Below are 23,426 nucleotides of genomic sequence, written 5' to 3'. Positions count from 1 at the left end.
TTAAAGAAATGAAATAGGTGTTTAAGATTTATGTGGGATTCCGTCATTTTTGATGTTCATCAAGCATCATAGTTTATTATCGAACTACTTATTATAATGAATAAACAATAACTCAGATAAGAAGATCACAGCTAAATAATACTGTTGTCAAGCAGTGTTGTTATTTTCCTATAGTGAGGTTCGGCAACGTGCTTGCGATACTCCTGCTGTTGCAACTAAAGGCTACTTAACTGTGCTTGCCACGTTTGTAGTATTAAAGAAAACATTGATGTTTGCCGTGGTCTGGGCGTTTGTTCTAATATATCATATGTTTTTTCCGACACCTGACACAGGAGTATATCCTAATGGGAACGTTGAGTGTGAAAAGTTTATAAAAAAGAACCAGTTAGTTATTATAATCTTGATAGTTACAAGTACCTAAACAAAGTATAATTTTGTTGACAGTGAGAATGGTGAATCGCAACGAGAGGAGAGCTGTCGTGTGTGTCCTGTTAGCAGTGACTGCTGTCGTTGCAGCTGCTTCATATGACCGTGAACGTTTAGAAATTGCCAAGCAAATTCTTGAGGAAGTCCCTCTAACAGACGGGTAAATATTATTTAGACAAAAAATAATTCGATATCGATTGGCTTACTTCAAATGCTCAATTTGAACACGACATTCTATTATATTAGCCGAGGGGGGTGGCTAAACTACAACGACGTCATTATTTCCTTATTGTGAATAGATTAAGTAAATATTTATTTTGTGATTTCATTCATAAAGTGTATAATTTTTAATGTCATGTATCAATGATTTTTTTTGTTACTAATTAATAACAATTTTAATTCTTACAAAGAAACAGAACTTTTTATGCATAAAGTACTTTTATTGATGCACACATATTATGTGCACACAACACATTATGTAACTTTATTATGACAATAAATGATCGATCGGTGGCGACGCTTTGATAATTACAGCGTATAATTATCGCAGAACAATAAAATAAACAAAGAGTCAGTAATATGATTATATTGCTGACTCTTTGTTTATTTTATTTTATAAATATACTTACACTACTATACTACCATACAAATAAATAAAATTTGAAAGCATGTTTGTAATATTAAAATAACCGCCTTTTGTATACACGGAACATATACCAAATTAACATTTATTACAATTTTGTCTGTCTATCTGTCTGTTTATTCCGGCTAATCTCTAAAACTGCTAGACTGATTTTGATGGGACTTTTAGTGATAGACAGCTGATGTAATAAAGAGTAATTTAAGCTACTTTTCTTTTAGAAACGTATTTAAATTATAACTGGGCGTTACTCCGTTCTATTCTATTCTCTTCTATTCTATTCTGTCCTAACCTGTCCTATTCTGTCCTATTCTGTCCTAATCTGTCCTATTCTATCCTATTCTATCCTTCTCTACTTTACTTTACTCTATTGTGCTATATAACTTTACAATAAGTTTTTGTTAAATTCTACGCGGACGACGTCGCGGGCTTAGCTAGTTATTAATATAAAACCGCATTTTAACACTTCATAAACAACGTTTAGTTCATTTATCTATTAGATCAAATTAAAGTATATTCATTAATATAATTATATTAATATGAATACGTAAAATAATAAATAATTTGAATAGGAATAAGAGCAAATAAAACAAATAATACGCTAAGGTTGGTTTCGATCGATTTTTATGTTTGCTTCCCTTTTTAAAAAAAAACCTAACAATTACTCCACATAAATTATATATTATTTTATAGATAATTGCTTGTTCTACCGGTATCCATAAAAAATCTTATTGCTTTGGTTTTTTTAAATCATAACAACACCTTAAGCATTAATCTATACATTGCAGTAAACTTAGCGTTACTACCGATTCGCTAAAGAGGTCGACCATCTTAAAAATGGACTAATGTCATGTTTGAAACTTAATCACCTCCTTAAATGACATCTAAGCTTTATGTTCTGCCTATCACACACCTTTTATGTCTACACTAACCGCTAAATATTAAGTAACTTTATCAGCAAATGGCTGTGTTTAATTTCATTTAGTGATATTTTACATTTATACTATTGTTGTCCTTTCATCAGCCATAACGACCTACCATGGAACATTCGCAAATTTCTACGCAATCAAATCAACGAGTTCGAACTAGACACCGACCTCACGCAAGTGGAACCTTGGTCGATTTCGAAATACTCGCACACTGATCTACCGCGTCTAAGAGCAGGAATGGTGGGAGCTCAGGTGAGTCAATTATATTTCTGGATTTCACAAGCTAAATATTTGAAGCCTCGATTACATTGATTGAAAGCTGCCAACGTCGAGTGACGTTGAGTTACCAAAAGTACTATCAAGTGTAGTAGTTATCCGAACGATTGACTTAATTGACTTCGAATGCCAATTTAATAGTCAAATTCTAAGGATTCAAAATAGACATGGCTAAAGACCAAACACTGTCGGCTGGTATTTTTATTTCTCAACTCTTCGGTACATATTTACATAATTTTTTATTCAATTTTGTTATAACTATAGCCAGGCCTGGAATTTTCCAGTCAGCCCTTTCGTGAATTATTTTTAATATACTAAAATAAATATAAAATAATTTTTATCCATTAAACAGATGGGTGAAGTTCATCATGAGTTCTGATCTCTTACTATTAGCGATTACACTTACTTTGATAAACGAACTGGCACATTTAACAAACTTTAAGTATCACAATTTATTACTACGTAGGGATTTTAAACACGTACTGCTATTGATATAATCGAAGATATGTTATAACAAACAGTTTTTTGGTCATTTTAGATATTTATTTATGATCTTGTTGAATCCTAAAACGTAATTATTTTTGTGATGCAAATATGTAGTAAAGTTTTCTCGCTCGCATTTCTCCTACTTGATTTACATATACTATTATTTTTCACAGAATTTTTTATTCAATGGCAATCAAATATAGCCTTTATCACTCCTGAATAGTGTTGCTTTCTGTTAGTGAAATAATTTTCATGATCGGATCAGTATTTGCGAAGATTACCCCCTACAAACAAACAAAGTTAGAAAGTTTACCTCTATATAATATTACTATAGACAAATTACGCATGCTTAAAAACTTGATAAAAATTGGTTCAGTAGTTTTGGAGTTACGTGCCGATAGCAGCGCCACCTATAAGGTCCGATTGAGGTAAAAACTACCCTATCTCCCAAGTTGGACCAAATTACATATGCTTACAAAATTTGATAAAAATTGGTTCAGTAGTTTCGGAGTTACATACTGATAGCAGCGTCACCTATTGGGTCCGATTGAGATAAAAACTACCCTGTCTCCCAAGTTGGACCAAATGTAGATACTTACAAAATTTGATATAAATTGGTTCTGTAGTTTCGGAGTTACATACATTTAAAATTTTCATTGTTAACGCCCACCCCCGTAATCCTTATTGAGGTAGAGATTCCTACCAAATTTGGAGTCGATAGGAGCTATAGTTTAAAAACGGGAGTTTTCCATTGTTAGCGCTCCCGCTCTTGTGGGTGTAATTTCTTAAAATCAATTCTTAGCTGATCTGTTCTTATCTGCTCGGCGAAAGGAAGATTCCTACCAAATTCAAGTTTCTACGCCTTATGGTTCCAGAGATATCGTGATGAGTCAATATATAGGTGGAAATCTCTTATATTTTTATATATTAATACTATATTGCACAATACGTTAAAGAATTGTACCAAAGGCTTGCTTAATGCTAAAAGCATTCTCTACCAGCCAAACTTAGGACGCACAAGAGCGGACGTATAGGTGCGCAAAATTGAGTATTAGTGAAATTCACATTAAGAGAAAAAAAGGGAGAAAAATAAGCTTCTAAAGTTTATAAAGTTTTAAAGAATTAAATCGGTCAAGATTTTTTTTTAATGTTTGGTAAATGATTATTATTTTTACATATTTTTTTAGTTACACCAGTGAAGCCCATTGATAAGTAATCAACAAATGATTTTTACGTATGTTTTTAGTTTTATCGGAGAAATTTTTAATAAATCGATTAAATGATTTTTTTTTTAATAAGGAGTAGTATAACGAATATAAAATTTTGTATATTAAATAAAAAAGTTTTTTTTTTTTTATTTGAAAATTTACACCCACGGGCTCAAAATACCCATGCCTTTTGTTAATCATGCATGCTTTATTATAATACCCCAAGCGATTTTTCATTACAACTAAAAATCGACAGACGCTGACGGTTTTTGTTTTTTTTTCCTTAGAATCACTGTTTGATTCAAAAGTATACACATAATTCATTCGTAATATCTGAACATGTTATTATTTTTCTTATCTATGTCTATATTTACACTTATTTGCTAGTTACCATATATGTACACTTATGTTCTACTTACAATATACACTTAACCCATGTTACTGTTAGTAAGTGTTTTTTTTTTTCTAATATATTTATTTATCTATAGTTATTTTTAATCTAATATATAAAATTCTCGTGTGGCGGTGTTTGTAGTTAAACTCCTTCAAAACGGCTTGACCGATTCTCATGAAATTTTGCGTGCATATCGGGTAGGTCTGAGAATCGAACAACCTCTATTTTTCATACCATATAGTTATAGGGGGGAGGGGTTAAGCTAGTTAATAAAATATAATGAAATTTTGTGTGCCAACATCTATTTTACATTATCCTAAGTTATAAGAGGGGGGGATTGAGAAGGTTAATAAAATATATGGCAAAACAACGTTTGCGGCGTCAGCTAGTATTTATCTATTTATTTCTGTTATTTACTTACATTTCACTACATTGCATACTTACATAAATACACCTATATCTACTTTATTTGTATATCAAACGCCGCACTGTGTCACTAATTCATAGACCCGGGCCCCACGCCTGCCCCCAGCATCTTGAGCAGAGCCCTTGCCAGCGACATGTCACGCTTGTAGATGGTTCTTTTTAGGTTGTGCTCCAAGATGGTTTTCGTCGAGGCACCCAGCGCTCGGCTAACGAACCTGTCGATTGCGTCATCACCGTCGTCAGTGTAGTAGACTCAGGTGTTAGTGTGTCTTGTCAACGCTACTATCGCATGAGGCACACTGTCGTCGATCACTAGCCTCTCGGTCTTTGTCTAGACGATGATGACCTCGCCGTAAGTTTGCCCTTGTGCTTCATGAATGGTCATGACGTGCGATCCCTATCCAGTGCCGTATCCCTGGTCTATCAGAATTTTTTCTCTTCCTGCATATAGACCAAGTATAGGGTGTTCTTTTGAAGTTTTGGTATTGCCGCGGTGTATCCATTTATTTTGAGGGAGTGGATGGTGCGAATTGACGAGTACATATTTACGTATACCTCACAGATGGCTGTTTGTAATATTATAATAATCGCTTTCTACTAAATGCATATGGATACACGGTACATATACCAAATTTTTTTTTTACAATTGTTGTCTGTCTGTCTATCTGTCTGTCTGTCTGTTTTTTCCGGCTAATCTCTAGAACGGCTGGACCAATTTTCACGGAACTTTCACTGGCAGATAGCTGATGTAGTAAGGAATAAATTAGGCTCATTTTATTTTTGAAATTTATTTATTTTATGACTATGCGAACTGAACAATAACTTTTTTGCTAAATTCCACGCGGACGAAGACACGGGCACAGCTAGTAATAAATAAGTATTAACATTATATATACGAGTAACTTCTTATTAAAAAAAATTAAGTTAAGGATTTGTACAGTTAAAGTTGAGTTGTGTTTTAATGTTTTCATTGTAATTATTATAGTTTTCAATAGTGTATATAAACATCGTTAACAGAATTGTAGCAGCTGCTTGTTAGCTATGTTAAATATTTATTGGAGTGGTTTTAAAATGCACATAACGTTTTGCATTACACTATTTTTCTCTTGAATATTTTCATAGTTCAATTAATGCTTTTTAAAGACAAATTTATTCACCTTATTTTTTATGCTATATCGAAATATCTAATATATTTGGTGTAAAGTTTAGTGGACTTATGGTTGATACGCAAAGAATAGAACTAAAATATCTGATTTTTTTACCTTGATAAAACCGCCTTTGCACTGTTAGTTTTTTTCACGTGCTTGTTACAGCTATGTATAATATAGCACAATGCAGTACATAAATTTACTTGCATCTAATGGTGCTGGTACGTTCTAACTAAAGTTGTAACCGCCGTTAATTTAAACTTACAAATTGCTATTCCGATAGAAAGTAAAGTTGGGAAGGCAATGGTGTGATTGTCAGTAGCTGAGTAATTTGTTTATCACATGTCATTATAACTTAACGTCCACCATTTTGGTAGAGGTATGGTCAATCTTCCTTGCTTTGGGTTTCAGAGTGGTTTGATAAATTGGCTTTCTTACAGGATAATACTAAAATAAAAATTAAAAAACATTTTGTATATGGACAAATACGACCTACGCGTTAAAATCTACAGACATGCAACTTTTAGATCTTGAAATAAACTGCATGTATTCTTTAAAACACGTAAAGGGTGACCGTACTCGTTTATGCACATTTTGGTCCGAACCAGCTAGGTTGTCATTATGTTTATAATTTAACAAAATCCGATACTCTATATTGTTCTTTTTTTACTATAGTATATTTATATTTTTAATACAATCATCCATCCTGAAATTACTCAAGCCTTTGTATCTTATTGTACGAAATAAGTTTCTCGAAATCCTATTCTGTCATTTCCAGCATTTTGCCAAAACATAGATATAACCTTATATGGATATAATTTAGCGTTTGTTCAACTGTTTATGTCAGCCTGGTGAATGAATGAATTCTTTTTTTCTATTTCATAATTTAAACTACCCATTTTTATGTTGGCAACGAAGTATTCTCATAAAATATAATATATTTTCAAAACTTAAAAATTAATTACTTTTTGAAATTGGAAACCAAACCATTTCTGGACGAGTCCCGATAGAGATTAGCCTCGTACTCATGGGTCTCCCCACCGTGCCTCGGAGAGCATGTTTAATTGTCGATATTACAGGCTAAAGAGTATTATTGTCTAAGATATACTTTTTTTTTATTTTAGATTTCAAAGTATTGTGCTTTTTATATTGTTTCTCAGCATGTTTACTTTTTGCTATATTCTAGAACTTTTCATGGAAACATTTCATTTAAAAGAAAGTGGAGACCAATACATTTTTATTTGTTAAACACGAATAAGAATCACCGGGACCCTCTATCAAAGGCTATAAAATAATCTTATATTTAAAATTCACTTGGAATCGATACTCAAAAAATAAGAAATCCCAATATTCAATCGTATACCGAGCTACCCAAGTAAGTGATAGGATATTAAATTTCCATTTACGATGCTTACGGGCTGATAGGCTGGAAAACGATTTATTTATTCAAGATTTACTAAAAAGGGTTGGTCATCTATTAATTTTATCAACTATAGTTTCTTAATTACCTTTTTTGTCGAGTACATCGCTACACACAACATTATATAATACTTTCTATTAATTCTATTTTTTTATTGCACACCATTAAAAGATACAAACAAATGTAGTACAATTAGAGGAAGATGTACAAAGGGGGTCCCAACCTTTGGGTATAGGACAGGGCATATAAAATAGCTTATTAGTGACTTTTTACATCTCCTCAGACCCATGCCTGTTTACTTTTTTAGCCGACTACAAAAAAGGAGAAGGTTACTCAATTCGACCGTATATATATTTTTTATTTTATTTATTTCGGGGATAACTTCGTCGTTTATGAACCGATTTTGATAATTCTTTTTTCTCTGGAAAGAAGATATCCCTGGTGTGGTACTACGATAAGGAAACCAGGATCTGATGATGGGATCCCAGAGAAATCTAGGGAAATTCGAAAATCCGCACAACTTTTTACTGGGTACTACTATCTTCTTCTTCCTCTACTATCTTCTTCTTCTTCTACTACTTTTTCTTTTTCTTCTTCTATTATCTTCTTCTTCTTTCTTCTTCTTCGTCTACCTTCTTCTTTATTCTCCTTCTTCTTCTACCTTCTTCTTCTTCTTTCTTCTTTTTCTTCTTCTAGTTTCTTCTTCTACCACTTTCTTCATTCTTCTTCTTTCTTCCTCTTCTTTCTTCTTCTTATTCTTCTACTTCCTTCTTCTACCTTCTTTTCATTCTTCTTCTTCTACTTTCTTCTTCCTTCATCTTCTTTCTTCTTTTTCTTCTACTTTCTTCTACTTCTACTTTCTTTTTCTACTTCCTTCTTCTACTTTCTTCTTCTACTTCTTTCTTCTACTTTCTTCTTCTACTTCCTTCTTCTACTTTCTTCTTCTACTTTCTTATTCTATTTCCTTCTTCTACTTTCTTCTTCTTCTACTTTCTTCTTCTTCTTTCTACTACTACTTTCTTCTTCTTCTTCTTGATTTTGATGATTTTTAACTTAATCGAAAGCCGATGTTTATCATTTGGTCACATTTCCTCTATATCTGATTACCACTTTTGGAGTAATCTTTGATAATGCGTATTTACTTGACTATTTTTACGTTGTTTTACTTGTCAATATAATTAAAACAAACAATGTTTGCATAACACATGTAAGGCCAGTTTCACCAATTGCGGATAATGCTATTTGACGGATAACAATACAAATAGATTTTGACAGCGGTAGAATAGGCCAGTACAAACTGTTTCTCATCAATCAATAAACTTTAAGATTAATATATGCGAATAGAAATATCTATAAAATGCTGCTGCCCGTGTTCGGCTTCTGTATTTCAAAGCCAGCAGTTGTATGGTTATCCCGCCATCGGTCACCTTTTTAAGTTCCAAGGTGGAAGTGGAACTGTGTTATCCCTTAGTCGCCTCTTACGACACCCACAGAAAGAGAGGGGGTGGCTGTATTCTTTACTGCCGAAATCCACACAGCGAATCGTGTCGGATACTGTCATCCGTCAAACAGCGTTATCCACAACTGATGTAAAGGCCCTCTTAGTGTTTAGTACGAATATCAAGCCTTGGTTTTTTATTTTTTATTTACTATTACCTACAAACACGTAACTATAATCAATTTATGATCAGGCTCAATATATATTTTTTATTTTTCAATGAACTACGTATTTCGTAAGCATGTAAATACACCACTTCGAGCTTGAAACATGTAAATTACATTAATTTTCATGCTGGTTTTTTAGCATTTTATTAAAAGCATGATTAATAAACGTATTTATATTAATAAAGAGTAATGTATAATATTAATAAAAGGAACATACCCTAAATAATCATAATATCTTGATAATGAAAAGAAAATGTCTTGATAGTAACTTTATAAAATAACAATTGAAAATTAGATTCAAAGTATTCTCATTGATGAAGTCTATTTCGACGGAGACGTTCATATTTTTCAAATTATGATATCCTTATTTGCCAGCGGTAATGAAGTAGGAGAGATAAATGAATGTTCAAACGTGACATAGTTGCGTCAAAGCAAGAATTCTTGAAAGTGAATTACGGTAAAAATACCGAGCATCGTTTAGAAAAGCGAAATGCTTTTTATGACTTTTCTTAATAAAGACATATTTGCTTAAATTGTATCTTTGCAAAAGTATTTTAAGTACATAAAGTATTAATGTATATTGAAGTCCAACTTTAAGCACGCTTGACTTGGGGATTAAGCTGGTGAATGCGTAACGAGAGCGTTACAAAAAATGGGATCGGCTGAGGCGAATGAAAGTTGAGAGGGGGATATTAAGTTAATGAAGATAGAAAGAGAAAAATTTACGTTTTGTAAGTTTTACTTCAGACGTGTGGTGTAAAGCACACTCGTTTTTTTTTTTTTTTAATAAACATTTTCTAAACATTTTTGAATATCATATCAAAAATTGACCGCTCCAGCGGGGTTCGAACCCGCGTCTCCGACTGACCGTGTCGGCGCCCTAGCCAATTAAGCTATGGAACGATATCCCGCGTCTCCGACTGACCGTGTCGGCGCTCTAGCCAATTAAGCTATGGAACGATATATTTTGGGGTAACACAAAAATAAAATCGTAGATATTAAACATTTTCTATTTTGCATAGAATTGTAACTCTTTTCGAAACCATTTTCGAATATTTTGTAATGACTAGTTTGAAAGATATGTTCAGTATGTATCATCGGCTGACAAAATTTTCAGCTAATGATAACTAAACATACATATAGTGGTTAATATTTTTCTGTTTTATATTTTATATACTGACCAGTAGACACAATCACCAACAGATACAATTTTGATATTATGTTGACATCTTTTCTGATGATTTTTTTTTTTTTTTATTTTTTGTTATCTTGATTGTAACAAAATATTTACTTTACTTTTATTTTAGATACAAATATTTATGCCGAAGCTGAATTTATTGGTGTTGCGCACAAAATGATATGTAATAAAAATACGTTCTGATTTCTCACATCTCACATATCGCCCCACAATTTCAATTTTTTTAATACTAATAGAACATTAGTAAAATAAATCACCGTTAATTGGACAGTGCCCGAGTGAAGAACGTATCGATAAACATTATTAATTTTTTATTTAAACGAATTCACAGTCTTGAAGCACTTGTTAAGAAAATGTAACTTCTATATATATATATATATTTTAATTGTATGAAACACAAATTCTCAGTAATAGAACCACAGTTAAAAAGTATCTTTGATCTTCTTTGATTCAGTTTCATGGCAATGAGCCAAATTTCCTTGTAAAGAACTAATGGGATTTATATACATTACGTTCACGATTTTTACGAACTCGGAATAAGAAAAACTATATTGTCTATTACATCTCGGGAGTTGATATGAGATTACGTGGTAGTTGAAATAAAAAAGTAAACTATGACGTGAAAAGTAAAAAAAAAATTAAGTGATTATGGTGATGAGTGATATATATATATATATATATATATATATATATATATATATATATATATATATATATATATATATATATAATATTAGCTGACCGTGAGAGAAGCAGGATTCTTTGAGGTTGATGCCACAATATTTTAAAGTTTGCCCTTGCGCTTTGTTAATTGTAAAACTAAAGGCTAATTTAATTAGAAACTGCAACCTTTTAAATTGAAATGGCAATTCAGGAGAAATCGGTGGTATTCTAGGTATAAATACTGTGTGTCGTTTTTTATCTCCTCCTCTTTTACGTCTAGGCATTGTATTCTGTAAAATATAAATTAAATAAACATTTTGTAGACAAATACGTAAACGTGGGGTACGTTGAGACAAAGATTTTTTTTTATTTAACCTTCAAGCGGTCGTGCGATATTTTGTTTACGGCCAAAAGTATATAGAAGAAATCGACTCAACGTCGCGCAACTGCTTGAAGGTTAAGAAAATTACAATTAAAAGAAAAGAAAAAAAAACCATTAGAATTAATTAAACACACTATTAAAAATACTCACATTTGATATTTCACAATAAAGGCTCACAAACAACTTTTTTCTTCTTCGCTTCAAAATCGAGAATTAATCAAACACACTATTGAAAATACTCACACGTGATACTTCAAAATAAAGGCGCACAGATAACTTCTTTCTTTTTCGTTTCGAAATCGCTTGTTTTGCTGTTCAAATCGAACTAACTCTGGCGGGCGACACCGGGCTCTTATATATTCAGAGAGCTAGGCCTTTATCGTGCCGGGACTCCTTTTTAAGTTTTATCGGCACGCACATTTTATTAAATTAGTTTTATTATATATAGCGATTAATACGTGAAGCAAAAATTTTACGAAAACTGCGCGGACGGAGGCGTATGAAATTTCGTACACTTAGAGTTTATATAGAGAAGGAGTGCAGAATGCTACTATTTTTTAACTATGTATAAAAATATATTAAGTCAATGAAAAATAATTGTGTTTGCTCGCAAACGAAAAAAAAACCGACTTCAATTACATCAACGAGTAATACAACGTAGATCGACGAAAAAATACTCAAGTAACTGCGCGTTATCAAAGATTACTCAAAAAGTAGTTATCAGATCTCAATGAAATTTATATGTGACCACATGACAAACATCAGCTTTCGATTAAATTAAAAATTATTAAAATCGGTACACCCAGTAAAAAGTTATTGCGGATTTTCAAGAAGTTCCCTCGATTTCTCTGGGATCCCATTATCAGATCCTGGTTTCCTTATCATGGTACTAAACTAAGGATATCTTCTTTCCAACAAAAAGAAAATTATCAAAATCGGTACACCCAGTAAAAAGTTATTGCGGATTTTCAAGAATTTCCATCAATTTATCTGGGATCCCATCATCAGATCCTGGTTTCCTTATCATGATACCAAACTAGGGATATCTCTTTTCCAACAAAAAAAGAATTATCAAAATCGGTACATCCAGTAGAAAGTTATGCGGCATAATACAACGTAGGTCGACGAAAAAGCGTCAAGTAAAAACGCATTATTAGATATAGCTCGAAAAGTAGTTGTTAGATCTCAAATAAATTTAAATGGGACCAATTGGCACACACCACCTTTCGATTAAAAGAAAATTTGTCGAAATCGCTCAACCCAGTCAAAAGTCCTGATATAACATACATTAAAAAAAAAAAAAAATACAGTCGAATTGAGAACCTCCTCCTTTTTTGGAAATCGGTTAAAAACATTAAACACACTAACATGTATTGACACACACACGCATACTATACTCTTTTGTTGATTGTCAAAGTCTGTAGTCAAATCGAAAAATTTAAATAAGGGTTCGATATTTTCATTATTTTTTCATTTTTTCAAATTAAATTTTTAATTATGGTTGAATTTTGACCTCTGGGCTCTTCTTACTCGCGGTATTGTCTGTTTGACGACACGTTAGCGTAACGATCATCGCGTTGGATAGCGGCTGTTGCGCTGGCAGTTGCTGGTTCCATCGCCGCACATGTAATAGTCATTGTATTTGTATTACTCATTCAGATATTTGCCGTGATCTGGGCGTTTGTGTTTGTATTTTGTGTGTTTTACGGACCCCCGACACAGGAATAAATCTTGAATAAAACAATATATATGCAACATATTGACGAAATTATTTACATCACTTTACTCTGTACTGAAGTGTATCTATTCTTAGAAAGAAGAAAGGTTTAATGTTGGCAAATATGGTACATTTTTTTTTTAATTTACAGATTGCCTTAAAATAAAATATAATGATTTTGAAATTATTTTCTAAAACGAATATAATACTTACAAATTGTTTCCTAAACAGTTTTGGTCTGCCTTCGTACCGTGTGCCGCGCAGAACAAAGACGCGGTACAACTTACTTTGGAACAGATTGATGTTATTCAGCGCCTCGTCGAAAAATACCCTCAACAACTTCGTCTCGCTACTTCGGTTAAAGGTAAGTAATACATTGTTTCCATTTAATTTTGTTAGATCATTCGTCATCTGTTGTAATTTTTGTAAGTCATACACTTACACTTTGATGATTATAAAACTATTTGTAATAAAAGTAAAGTTATCTTTCAAAATTTACGTAGAATTTTATTTCTTTTCTTTTTCTTTATTGTTATCATATTTTTTTTTTTTTTTCATCTAGATATTCTCGAAGCTCACAGCGCGAGACCCCGTAAGATCGCTTCCCTGATTGGCATCGAAGGAGGTCATTCAATTGCTAATTCTCTCGGAATGCTCCGAACGTACTATCAGCTTGGTGTACGGTACATGACTTTGACTCACACCTGCAATACACCATGGTATGTTACAAGTTTTGATTGTTGAATAAAATTAGAAACATATAATATATTACTACTTCTGCAATAAATAATAAGTTGCTAATTTTTGTTGATTGTCATTTAGATATCATATTCATACATATAAAAATGAGTAGGTTAACTTTTCATCATCGTCACACTGATAGTACTGAAAGTAGAAACATAAAAATAGACAGCTGTTTCTTTTCGTGATATCGAGGCTCACAAAGAAGCAATTTCGCGAAAGTGAAGGATGGCATAGATCATATGGAGTACATGCAATATCGTTCCTTTTATTTAGAAATTTAAAGCAACATTTTTCGTAAATCTAAAGAAACATTATTCAAAATTCATTTCCGATCTGTATAAATCGCAATAACATCTTGAGGTATAATTATTATTACTACAGTAACATATCTAATACAAAACCCATAAATGTATATTTATTAGTATTAAATATTGAAACTTCCGTTTTAAAAAGACAATTGGTTACAATCGTAAATTAAATTAGTTAAGAAAGTGCTTTTTGTATAACTACGGAATACGTTATAAGTTTTTATTGCTATCTGAAATTTATAGAAAGGTGAAAACACAACTTTAAGCTATGCTTGAGCGATTCATTCAATTTTTGCACGTATGTTAGAAAAAAAATCTTACTACGTATGTACAATGCACATAACTATAAAGAACACAGCGCGCGCAAAATGAGGCAAAGCGAACAATAGACGCTACTGGGAGCTTTTTCGTGTACATTATATTTTTTGTCGCGCCATTTATTTGTATTGTTGTTTCGTAGGGCCGATTCATCCAACGAACCACCTCATACAAACGGACTCACTGAATTCGGAAAGGTAAGAATTTTGGATTACTTTAAACTTTGCTGAGCGCTTTGTTACGCTGTGCTCGTTAGTTGCAAATGCGAATGACATTTCGTACAAATTACGTGTATTTCCTACGTCTTCGCAAACATGTATTCATCGTAAAGTTTATTTTAATAACAAAGAAGACTTATTCATGTATTTGTAAGCTGACAGGATTATCCAATTCTTTGTTGTGTAGGAAACTGAGTTTTTGTTTCTGTATTATGTTTGAGTTTTCTATGTACAAACCTTAGATATATCAGATCATATACATAACAAAGGTAAAAAATAAAAAGCGAAAACGTTAACACGGTTTATATCCTACCTTTTCACGAGAAAAAAGCTTTAACAAAAATGTATTAGCTTGTATTTATTTGTACATTGGTTGGCTGATACAAGAGATGTTTAATTCATTTGTATTTGATCAATTTCAATAAACTGGTGCAATTGCAGTAGCAAATAAACTGTGTTATGCAGTGTGCCAATAAAATGACACGTGTCAAATATGAAACGAAACTCGCGTTTTCATTTCGTGCCATTTCACAATATATAAACATATTGTAATACATATTTTTACAAACTGAGAAATTATATTGCGGTAGTATAAAATAAAGCAAGATTTTCTACAAGAACACAAGACGAACAGTTCTAATATAATTTTTAAATGGAGTGCTTTTGTTTTGTTTTTATTTATGAGATTATTTTTGTCGACAGAAAGTGGTCCGCGAAATGAATCGCCTCGGCATGTTGATTGATTTGTCTCATGTGGGCGAAAATACGACTCGTGCTGCCATTCGACTTTCAAAAGCTCCGGTCATCTTCAGCCACTCTTCAGTATACAGTCTATGTCCCCATAACAGAAATGTCCCTGATGACATCATTCAATTACTGGTTAGTTTTTATTGGGACGGTGTCTTGCAATTTTTTACAATTTTACTAGACTTATCACAAAAACGTTTAACGAATTTCAAAAATAAAAATATGTTACAACAATAAGGCTTTAAAATATATATTATTCATTATATACTTTTGTATAATTATTACAATACGATTTTAGTTCTGTAAACCTAAAACTTAATTAAGATTCAAATTTATGATTTTTTTTTTCAGAAAGAAAACGGTGGTCTTATCATGGTGAACTTTTTCCCTGATTTCGTGAAGTGCTCTCCGAATGCTACCTTATCTGATGTTGCTGGTTTGTTTTTAAACAAATATCATACTTTACGAAAATTATATAACCTCCTGTGACTAAAACATTCTTTTTTCACAAATTTTTTATTTTTTTAAAACGAAGGTAACCTATTGTAATAAATAAATATTTTTGAAGTTATACTTCTTTTGACACGTTAGGGAAAAATTATGTGAGTAAATTTTTACGACGCGCGCGCACACCGTCACAAAAAACCAATATCCTGAAGTTAGCTAGTCAACGAAGAAGAAGTTAACAACGTGAAGTTAGCTAGCCAAGTACACACACACACTTTTTTAAATATTTTTTTAATGTTGTAGGAGTACTTTAATACATTCTTAGCCTATTGAGTAAATAAAATACGTTCTTGTATGCCGGATGTATTTACTAGAATATTTGTATCTATAAACAATGTTTAAAATTTGAACATACAGTATGTTTCTTTAAATTTTTTTTTTACTCTTCCAGATTTTAGACATTTACAATTTTTCGAGTATTAATAATGTATTACTTGTACGTATTCGATGAACTTGGGGAGGCCTATGTCCAGCAGTGGACTGCGATAGGCTGAAATGATTCGATGAAAAAATAAATTATTCTTTGTGTACTATTCTTCTTGTATTGTAACTTTTCTTGTTGTAAGTAAATTATTGCAAAAGAATTTCAAAGTGGGACACTATTAATTTTCTAAGTACGCCACCAAGCTATTAACGTCACTGTCTTGTCGCTATGTACATTTAACGCTCGAATGATAGCAATAATTATGTATATAATCGAATTTCTTTTCAAAAGTAATAGCCGTGAGACTGATAATAACATCACTTAAAATCCCCTTACACCGGCCCATTCAAGTGTGATCTAAAATAAAAGTATCAATTTGGAACTAGCTTATTGTTTATTGACATTTAGCAATCAGGCGCTCAATTTAATGTAATTCTTTCTTAAATATAGCTAATAAGCCTTCAAACTGTTCTACACGTTTTGATTATAAATCATTGTTACGTAGTATAAAACAAAGTCGCTTCCCGCTGTCTGTATGCTTAGATCTTTAAAACTACGCAACGGATTTTGATGCGGTTTTCTTTACTAAATAGAGTGATTGATTCCAGAGAAAGGTTTATATGTATAATACATGCATAATACAGTAGAGGAACACTGATAGTTTTTGCAACAGTGCGAAGCTAGGGCGGGTCGTTAGTAAAGTATATAGGATATTATTTAATTTCCTCAAGAAATTTTGTATTCTATTGAAAATTTTTAATGACGGTTATTATGGTACGTATACTGAAATTACAATGACATCAAAAAAAAATACCAAACAGAAAAACTATATATATTAAAGAAACGTGATATTTCAACGTCATCTTTATTTTATTGTACAAAATACAAATTATTTTGTGAGAGCCTAAATATTAACCTGAGTAGGATCACCCGTGACCTTGATGCCCTGCAACAACGCCGAAGTGTCGGGAGTTTCAAATTATTAATCGCAGTGACTCCCGTAGAATCCAGTGCTCATAGTGCCCGTGAAATTTTAAAATATTATATAAAAAGATCACATATATATCTTAATAATTAGGTATATATTATATAAATGTTCAAGTATGTGTATTTATGTTTTCTTTTATGATTGTGAGTGTGTGTATATGTGTACAGACAAAACAAACACGCTATAAAAAACAAAATAAGGGCATAGTGCTTAAGCTAGGCTATACGCAAAAAAAAGAAAAATGTAGAGATAAAAAAATTGGAATAGAAAAATACCGTCAGCGTCTGACCACGTCCTAGTTTTACTACGCAGTCACAGGACTATCAATCTGTAGTCTTAAGTAATAAATCGTCTGTAGGAAAAGCAGAATTATAATGCATTATTTATAATAAAAAGCATGGGCATTTTTGAGTTTATGGGTGTTAAATTTAAATTTCAAAAATAACCTGAGTAACGAATAACGTGCAAAGCATTTTTCATAAAATTTGCAATATGAATATAAAGGAATATTTTACAGTATTATTTTAACGAACTGAAACTCATTTTATTAAGCTGTGTGAGCTTGACAATTAATATTTATAAAAAAAATAAAGTTTTATTTTTTTTACTTTCCTTTTTTTAATAAATGAAACTGGAATTGTACGCTGTATTTTTCTTATAAACTGTACAACGACTTAAAAACAAAGTCAAAGTCTACACAGACCATTAAAAAGGATAGGTTAGTTTGCTTTATATTTCTGTTTATTTTTAGAACACTTCCATTATATCAAGAGGATGATTGGCGCCGATTACGTAGGCATCGGCGGAGACTTTGATGGTGTGAATAGGTAAGTTTAATGTAATATTATCAATATTACCATCAAAAGAAGAAAATTATCATAGAGAACATTCGATAGCTTTTTTTATTAAAAAAAAAAACGGGTAATTTATTTCTCGTAGATTTGAAACATACATCAAAGAAATGCCACCTGAACATATAACATACAACGAGTAATGCCGCAAAATATTTTTGTTCCAAATATTAATATATAACAAATCAGAGACCAGGCCTGCCACCGACATACTGGACTGTAACTAAATCTGTCGTATTGTGTTGTTATTTCTTATGCAAATGACTGTATGATTGTAAATGAAAAAAATAAAGATCTTTAACCTTAATATAACATTATGTCAAAAGATAACAAAATTTTCCGTCTATATTTGGATGATCAGCATGTCAATATTTGAACTGTGTCGTAATATATCGAGACAGTATCCGGGTTATAAGGCAATTCGGAAGAACGTAATACAAAGAAAATACATAAATAACAAAATCGCAATACATATTTTCGTAAGTACACTGTGATGGTATTCACAGGGTTGCCCGTGGACTGGAAGATGTTTCTAAATACCCGGAATTATTTGCTGAGCTCCTTAGAAGTGGACAGTGGACCGTTCAGGAACTGAAAAATCTCGCCGGACTTAATATGTTGCGTGTGATGCGACAGGTCGAAAAGGTATAAATTTTTATTAAACCAACGATAAGGTATAATTCCATTTATTTTTTATTTAAAAAAATTGACAGAACAATGTTAGAGCAATAGAATGAAGAAATAGGTGGCTAATAACGGGTATCACGTATAAAAAGTAACATAGATAGTAGTAAAATTAATTAGTAGTATAAGTTTTGTTGCCTACTGTTCCCGGTGAAAATTAAATGCGGTGTTAGGTAATGTGACGTAAAAATGGCAAGTTGGCGTAATGAATATATGTACAAATATATATGAACGCTCTATATTGTCGGCTTTATTCACGCCGCGTGAAGGATTGGTCGTTTTATGTCCCATCCCGTCCCGTGGTGTCATATTGTTTTGCGTCGCTCACCTACACACGGACGGCGGGTAAACACAAACAGCTATAATAAATAATAGCCTTTATAAAAATGTTACTGCTTTTTTCCTTAATTACAAAGAATGTAGTAAGTTTTATTAAAAATATTTCATTGTAATTTTTTATCCTGTATTTCACTCATTTAGGCTTTAAAAAGTGTGTGTGACCTTTGACTCGTATCTGAGGTTTAATAATTAAAAACAATAACTGTGATATTTAAAAATTAAAATTATCTTTTAAATGAATTCAATTATTATTAATGAAAACAATAAAACTCTAAAATCAAATAACAAATTGACGTTTGCTATTTATAAATACCAATAAGTATCAATAGATATAAACTTTCACTTACTTTTATGTTATTTCACAAAAGGAAGCAGATACATATCTATACTAATATAAACAGGTAAAGTTTCTAACTTTGTTTGTTTGTAGGGTCTGATCATAAATTCTTTCACCAACAGAAAACTACACTATTCAGAAGTGATATAGGCTATATTTTATTGTTATTAAACAAAAAATTCAGTGAAAAATAATAGTATATGTAAATCAAGTCGGAGAAATGCGAGTGATATTAAAACTTTACTATCTATGTGCATCACAAAAATTAATAATTAACGCCCAACGAAGTGGGCACGGGTCGGCTAGTATGTATGTATATATATATATAGAAATGCATACTATATTATATCGAAACTTACTTGTATGCAACCACAGACTAATTCGAACTGAAAACAAAATATGCCGAATTTGAGACTAAATGGCGGACTAATAAAATTAATACCAAATGTGATGTTTTTCAAACAGTTACGTGACGACATGCGTACAAACGGTGCTGGACCAGAGGAACATACTGACTCCCCCAAAGACAACGGCAATTGCACGAGCAACGCGTTCTACCTTGAAGAAATCTAAATTACTTTGGCGATAAAGTTTGCATACATATACCAAAAGGACCATATAATTTGCCGTAAATTACGAGTATAGACTTCATGACGAGAGATATTATTCAAAAAAAGGCACACAACAAATCTAAAAAGTTCCTTTTGGTAAATGTACGAAAATCAAATTGAACATCGATATACAATTTTAAACAAATTTATTTCAACGATATCATGATAATAACATTTGTCTTCTATAAGTATGATGATAGGATATGATGTGTCTCGAAATATTCGTAAATGATTCAGTACAGAATGGGTTTATCATCAGAGAGGCTTCATGTCTCGGGTAAAAGCGTTGAAGAAGCGATATACAATTATGCCATTTCTTAATTTCAATTAAACTTAACTTTTCACTTTAAATAAAACAGAGTAAAAAATTAAATTATTTTATTTCGATAGCTAATAATAAAATATAGCGCCACTTCATTACAATAGCTAAATTTTTTTGTTGCAAAACACACTGGCCCCATTTGAGCAGTATATACCAATAGATACATAAATTATAAAAATAGTGTGTTTAAAAGTAAATTAATTTGAGGAATGAAATGGTTGTTTCCGTAACAATATTTAATCCCATGTAACAATTAGAATCAGATATAAATGTTTCGGTGTTGTAGAAAAATGATTGATGTTCACTGTTGTAAAGCACTGTCTGTCTGTCTGTCAAAACTTCGTTATTATTAAGCTTGTGGTGTCACATATCGCCCATCTTGATCTATCGTCATCCCCAAATGGCTCCGTGACCGCTAACGTTGAAATAAATATTGGATTTAAAAATACGAATTTAAATTAGTTTTACTAGAATTCGATTAAACAGCATAACTCATTAGTTAGACTTTTTTGTTTCATTTTAAAGGAATATAGTAGATAAAAAATGATGATTTAACTAAATAAAAAAAGTAATTTTTATTATATACCTATTAATAAAGTACGACTTATGATTGTAGGTAGAGAAATTTTTAACTACATTAAGCGTTAATGGTTAATATTTTATGTTATAAAACGTAAGTGTAACTACTAAAAACAAAACTTCTTTTTTGAGGAATTGAGTGGCAAATACGGAAGCCATTGGATTTGTTCTTCGCCTGTTTTCATACATGTCTATATTCGTTTCGGCATCTTATAAGCGTGACAGGTCTACCTAAATTTTTATCAATGATGCCAGAGTTTCATATAGATTTCAGAATGGATTTTTAAATTGCTCTTTTAACGCTCGTTTTTTTTTTTTCATCTTGTAGTTTATATAAAAAGTGTTATGTATTAGAAGGTGACATTTTATAATCATAAATTACTTAAGTAGATTTAATTGCTGCGTAGTTTTCTGTAAGAATTAAATGAGTAATAACGTAAACTTCTACGGATTCAGCTTTTTTTTCGTAAGAGGCAAGTAAAAATAGAATTTAACCTCGAACTAAATTGCCTATTAATTTTTTTAATAATATTTAGGATCACTTACTGAGTATAAAATCAAAAAATGTTGACAGATTCAGATGAAGTTTCAATAATCAGGAGACAATAACTCAATAACTTTTGCTCTAAAGCACATAATTTTCAAGAAAACACCCGAAATGTTGTAAAAAAATTTAGAGCGAGGTTGACGAAAATACGGCTATTTTTACTAGTCTTATATCTTCTACGAATTTATAAGAATGAGTACTTTTCTTTATACAGATGTGCTAAATTGTGTAAGAATTCTTTTTTAAAATCCTACCGCATATATACAATTGTTAAATCGATCAAACTGTCGAGTTGTGTGCTTGTTACGACTTTATAACTATTAATCCAAGCTAACTAACTATTAGTTAGCTTGGATTAATAGTTATAAAGCTTGGACAACGAAACGGTCGTGCATTGACAATCAATTCGGTTGCTATAGTTTTTCTTACTTTTCTTAACAATGCACACCAAAATAATCGTTAATTAATTAGTTATTCAATGAAATATAAGTGTTTCTTAATCAAAAGAGTTCCCCTAGTCGACAGTTATTTAAATAATGAAATTTTATCATTGTCTAGATATATTCAAATTACTACTGATTATACTGATTACAGTGACACACAACAAAATGGGTTGCTTAAATAAACATTGTATATATACGGGAAGTCTAAGATGTTAATTTTGTTTGTATAATATATGTCGGCATGTTTTTAATTGGCCTATCTATGTATGTTTACGTCTTTAATCTTTTAACAAAAAATAATGTTAATCAAACTTAAAAGGTCTAATTGTGTCGACATATTTAATGTTTTTTTTTTTCAAAAACATATCCATAAGGTCTATGAACGATTCTTTGCAATCGTCATCGTTAAGTTTCAAGCCCATTAAATTGTATCTACTAAAACCAGATACTTATTTACTCTTGGTTTCTCAATAAAGCTACGCCTGAAACAATTTTAAAAAACGATGGATTGATTGTAAGATCAAATTAAAAAAATCATAAAATCCAATATTATTTTAAAGTGAAAAGCCTAAATGAAGTAACATTCCTTGAAAGTTAGTTAAAAAATCTGAATTTATACATGGCTATTCGATAACTTAAAAACAATTAATTACCAACAATTTTTATATAAAATATCACAGCTTTAAGAAATGTATTTGAAAACTTTACAAAAAAACTAAGTCTGCTGAGATTTAATTACACTCTGAATCTTTCTAAAGGCAGATTACTCAAAAGAAACATTTCTTATATATTTTCATATTTTCATTGATATTTTGATATGAACGTATATGTCTATATGACAATAAATGATTTCGCTATGATCGGAAAATCCGCTTATTCCTTTATATATTATTACGGCTGTGGCATTTGATCAAATTTTAACCATTTAATATTATAGTACCTGTCAATATAAATTTGAAACAGGTTCGATAATTTCACAGGCGTTGAACATCAAAACAATTTTAATTATAAATAGAAAAGGAATAAGCGAGGTTCTATTTCGATCTCAAGTGAGCTGTGACTCTTGTAATTAATTATATCGGGGTAAAACGACTATTTCTTAGAAATTATGACTGAAACTTTTCGAACCTTTATTATTATCTAGCATTATTATCATGTCTAAAATCTGGCTGTTATTTTGTAATTTATTTTGAAAAATATTTTATTACAATGTCTTTTTGCACAAGCACACAGCTGTTATATGTATTTGACTTAAATAAAAAAAGTCTTGTACTTACACACTGAACGTATATCGTGTTTATTTTATTTAACAACCTATTGCCCTTTTTCTATATAAGAATATATATACATATCGACATCAATTTTATTTCAATATTAACAAATATAGATTTATTACGAAATTTTCTTAACTTAAAATCTACATATAAATATTTACATATGGTTGCGGTATAAAGCATATCCGGGTGGAATAGTAAATAGGA

The 23,426-nt window shown here is 31.3% G+C and overlaps 1 protein-coding gene across 1 annotated transcript; it reads left to right on the top strand.

Moving 5' to 3' along the window:
- Positions 1-449: 449 nt before the first annotated feature.
- Positions 450-20,427, top strand: LOC123668664 (dipeptidase 1-like). Its single transcript, XM_045602374.1, has 10 exons — positions 450-586; positions 2,091-2,247; positions 13,210-13,342; positions 13,541-13,697; positions 14,491-14,545; positions 15,269-15,445; positions 15,665-15,749; positions 17,984-18,059; positions 18,590-18,728; positions 19,909-20,427. Exons 1-10 carry the CDS (start codon positions 450-452, stop codon positions 20,014-20,016), a joined length of 1,224 nt encoding a protein of 407 aa, XP_045458330.1. The 3' UTR covers positions 20,017-20,427.
- The last annotated feature ends 2,999 nt before the right edge of the window (positions 20,428-23,426 follow it).

The sequence above is a fragment of the Melitaea cinxia genome, chromosome Z (assembly GCF_905220565.1).
Source record: "Melitaea cinxia chromosome Z, ilMelCinx1.1, whole genome shotgun sequence".
NCBI classification, from domain to species: domain Eukaryota; kingdom Metazoa; phylum Arthropoda; class Insecta; order Lepidoptera; family Nymphalidae; genus Melitaea; species Melitaea cinxia.
Note: the sequence above shows the minus strand (reverse complement) of the source record. Positions and strands in the feature narration are given on the sequence as shown.

Bases quoted from the DNA above. Each gene is read 5' to 3' on its own strand.
- LOC123668664 (XM_045602374.1), top strand. From the start codon at position 450: ATGGTGAATCGCAACGAGAGGAGAGCTGTCGTGTGTGTCCTGTTAGCA. The intron at 14,546-15,268 runs GTAAGAATTTTG...TTTTGTCGACAG, and splicing joins GACTCACTGAATTCGGAAAG to AAAGTGGTCCGCGAAATGAA. The intron at 15,446-15,664 runs GTTAGTTTTTAT...TTTTTTTTTCAG, and splicing joins ATGACATCATTCAATTACTG to AAAGAAAACGGTGGTCTTAT.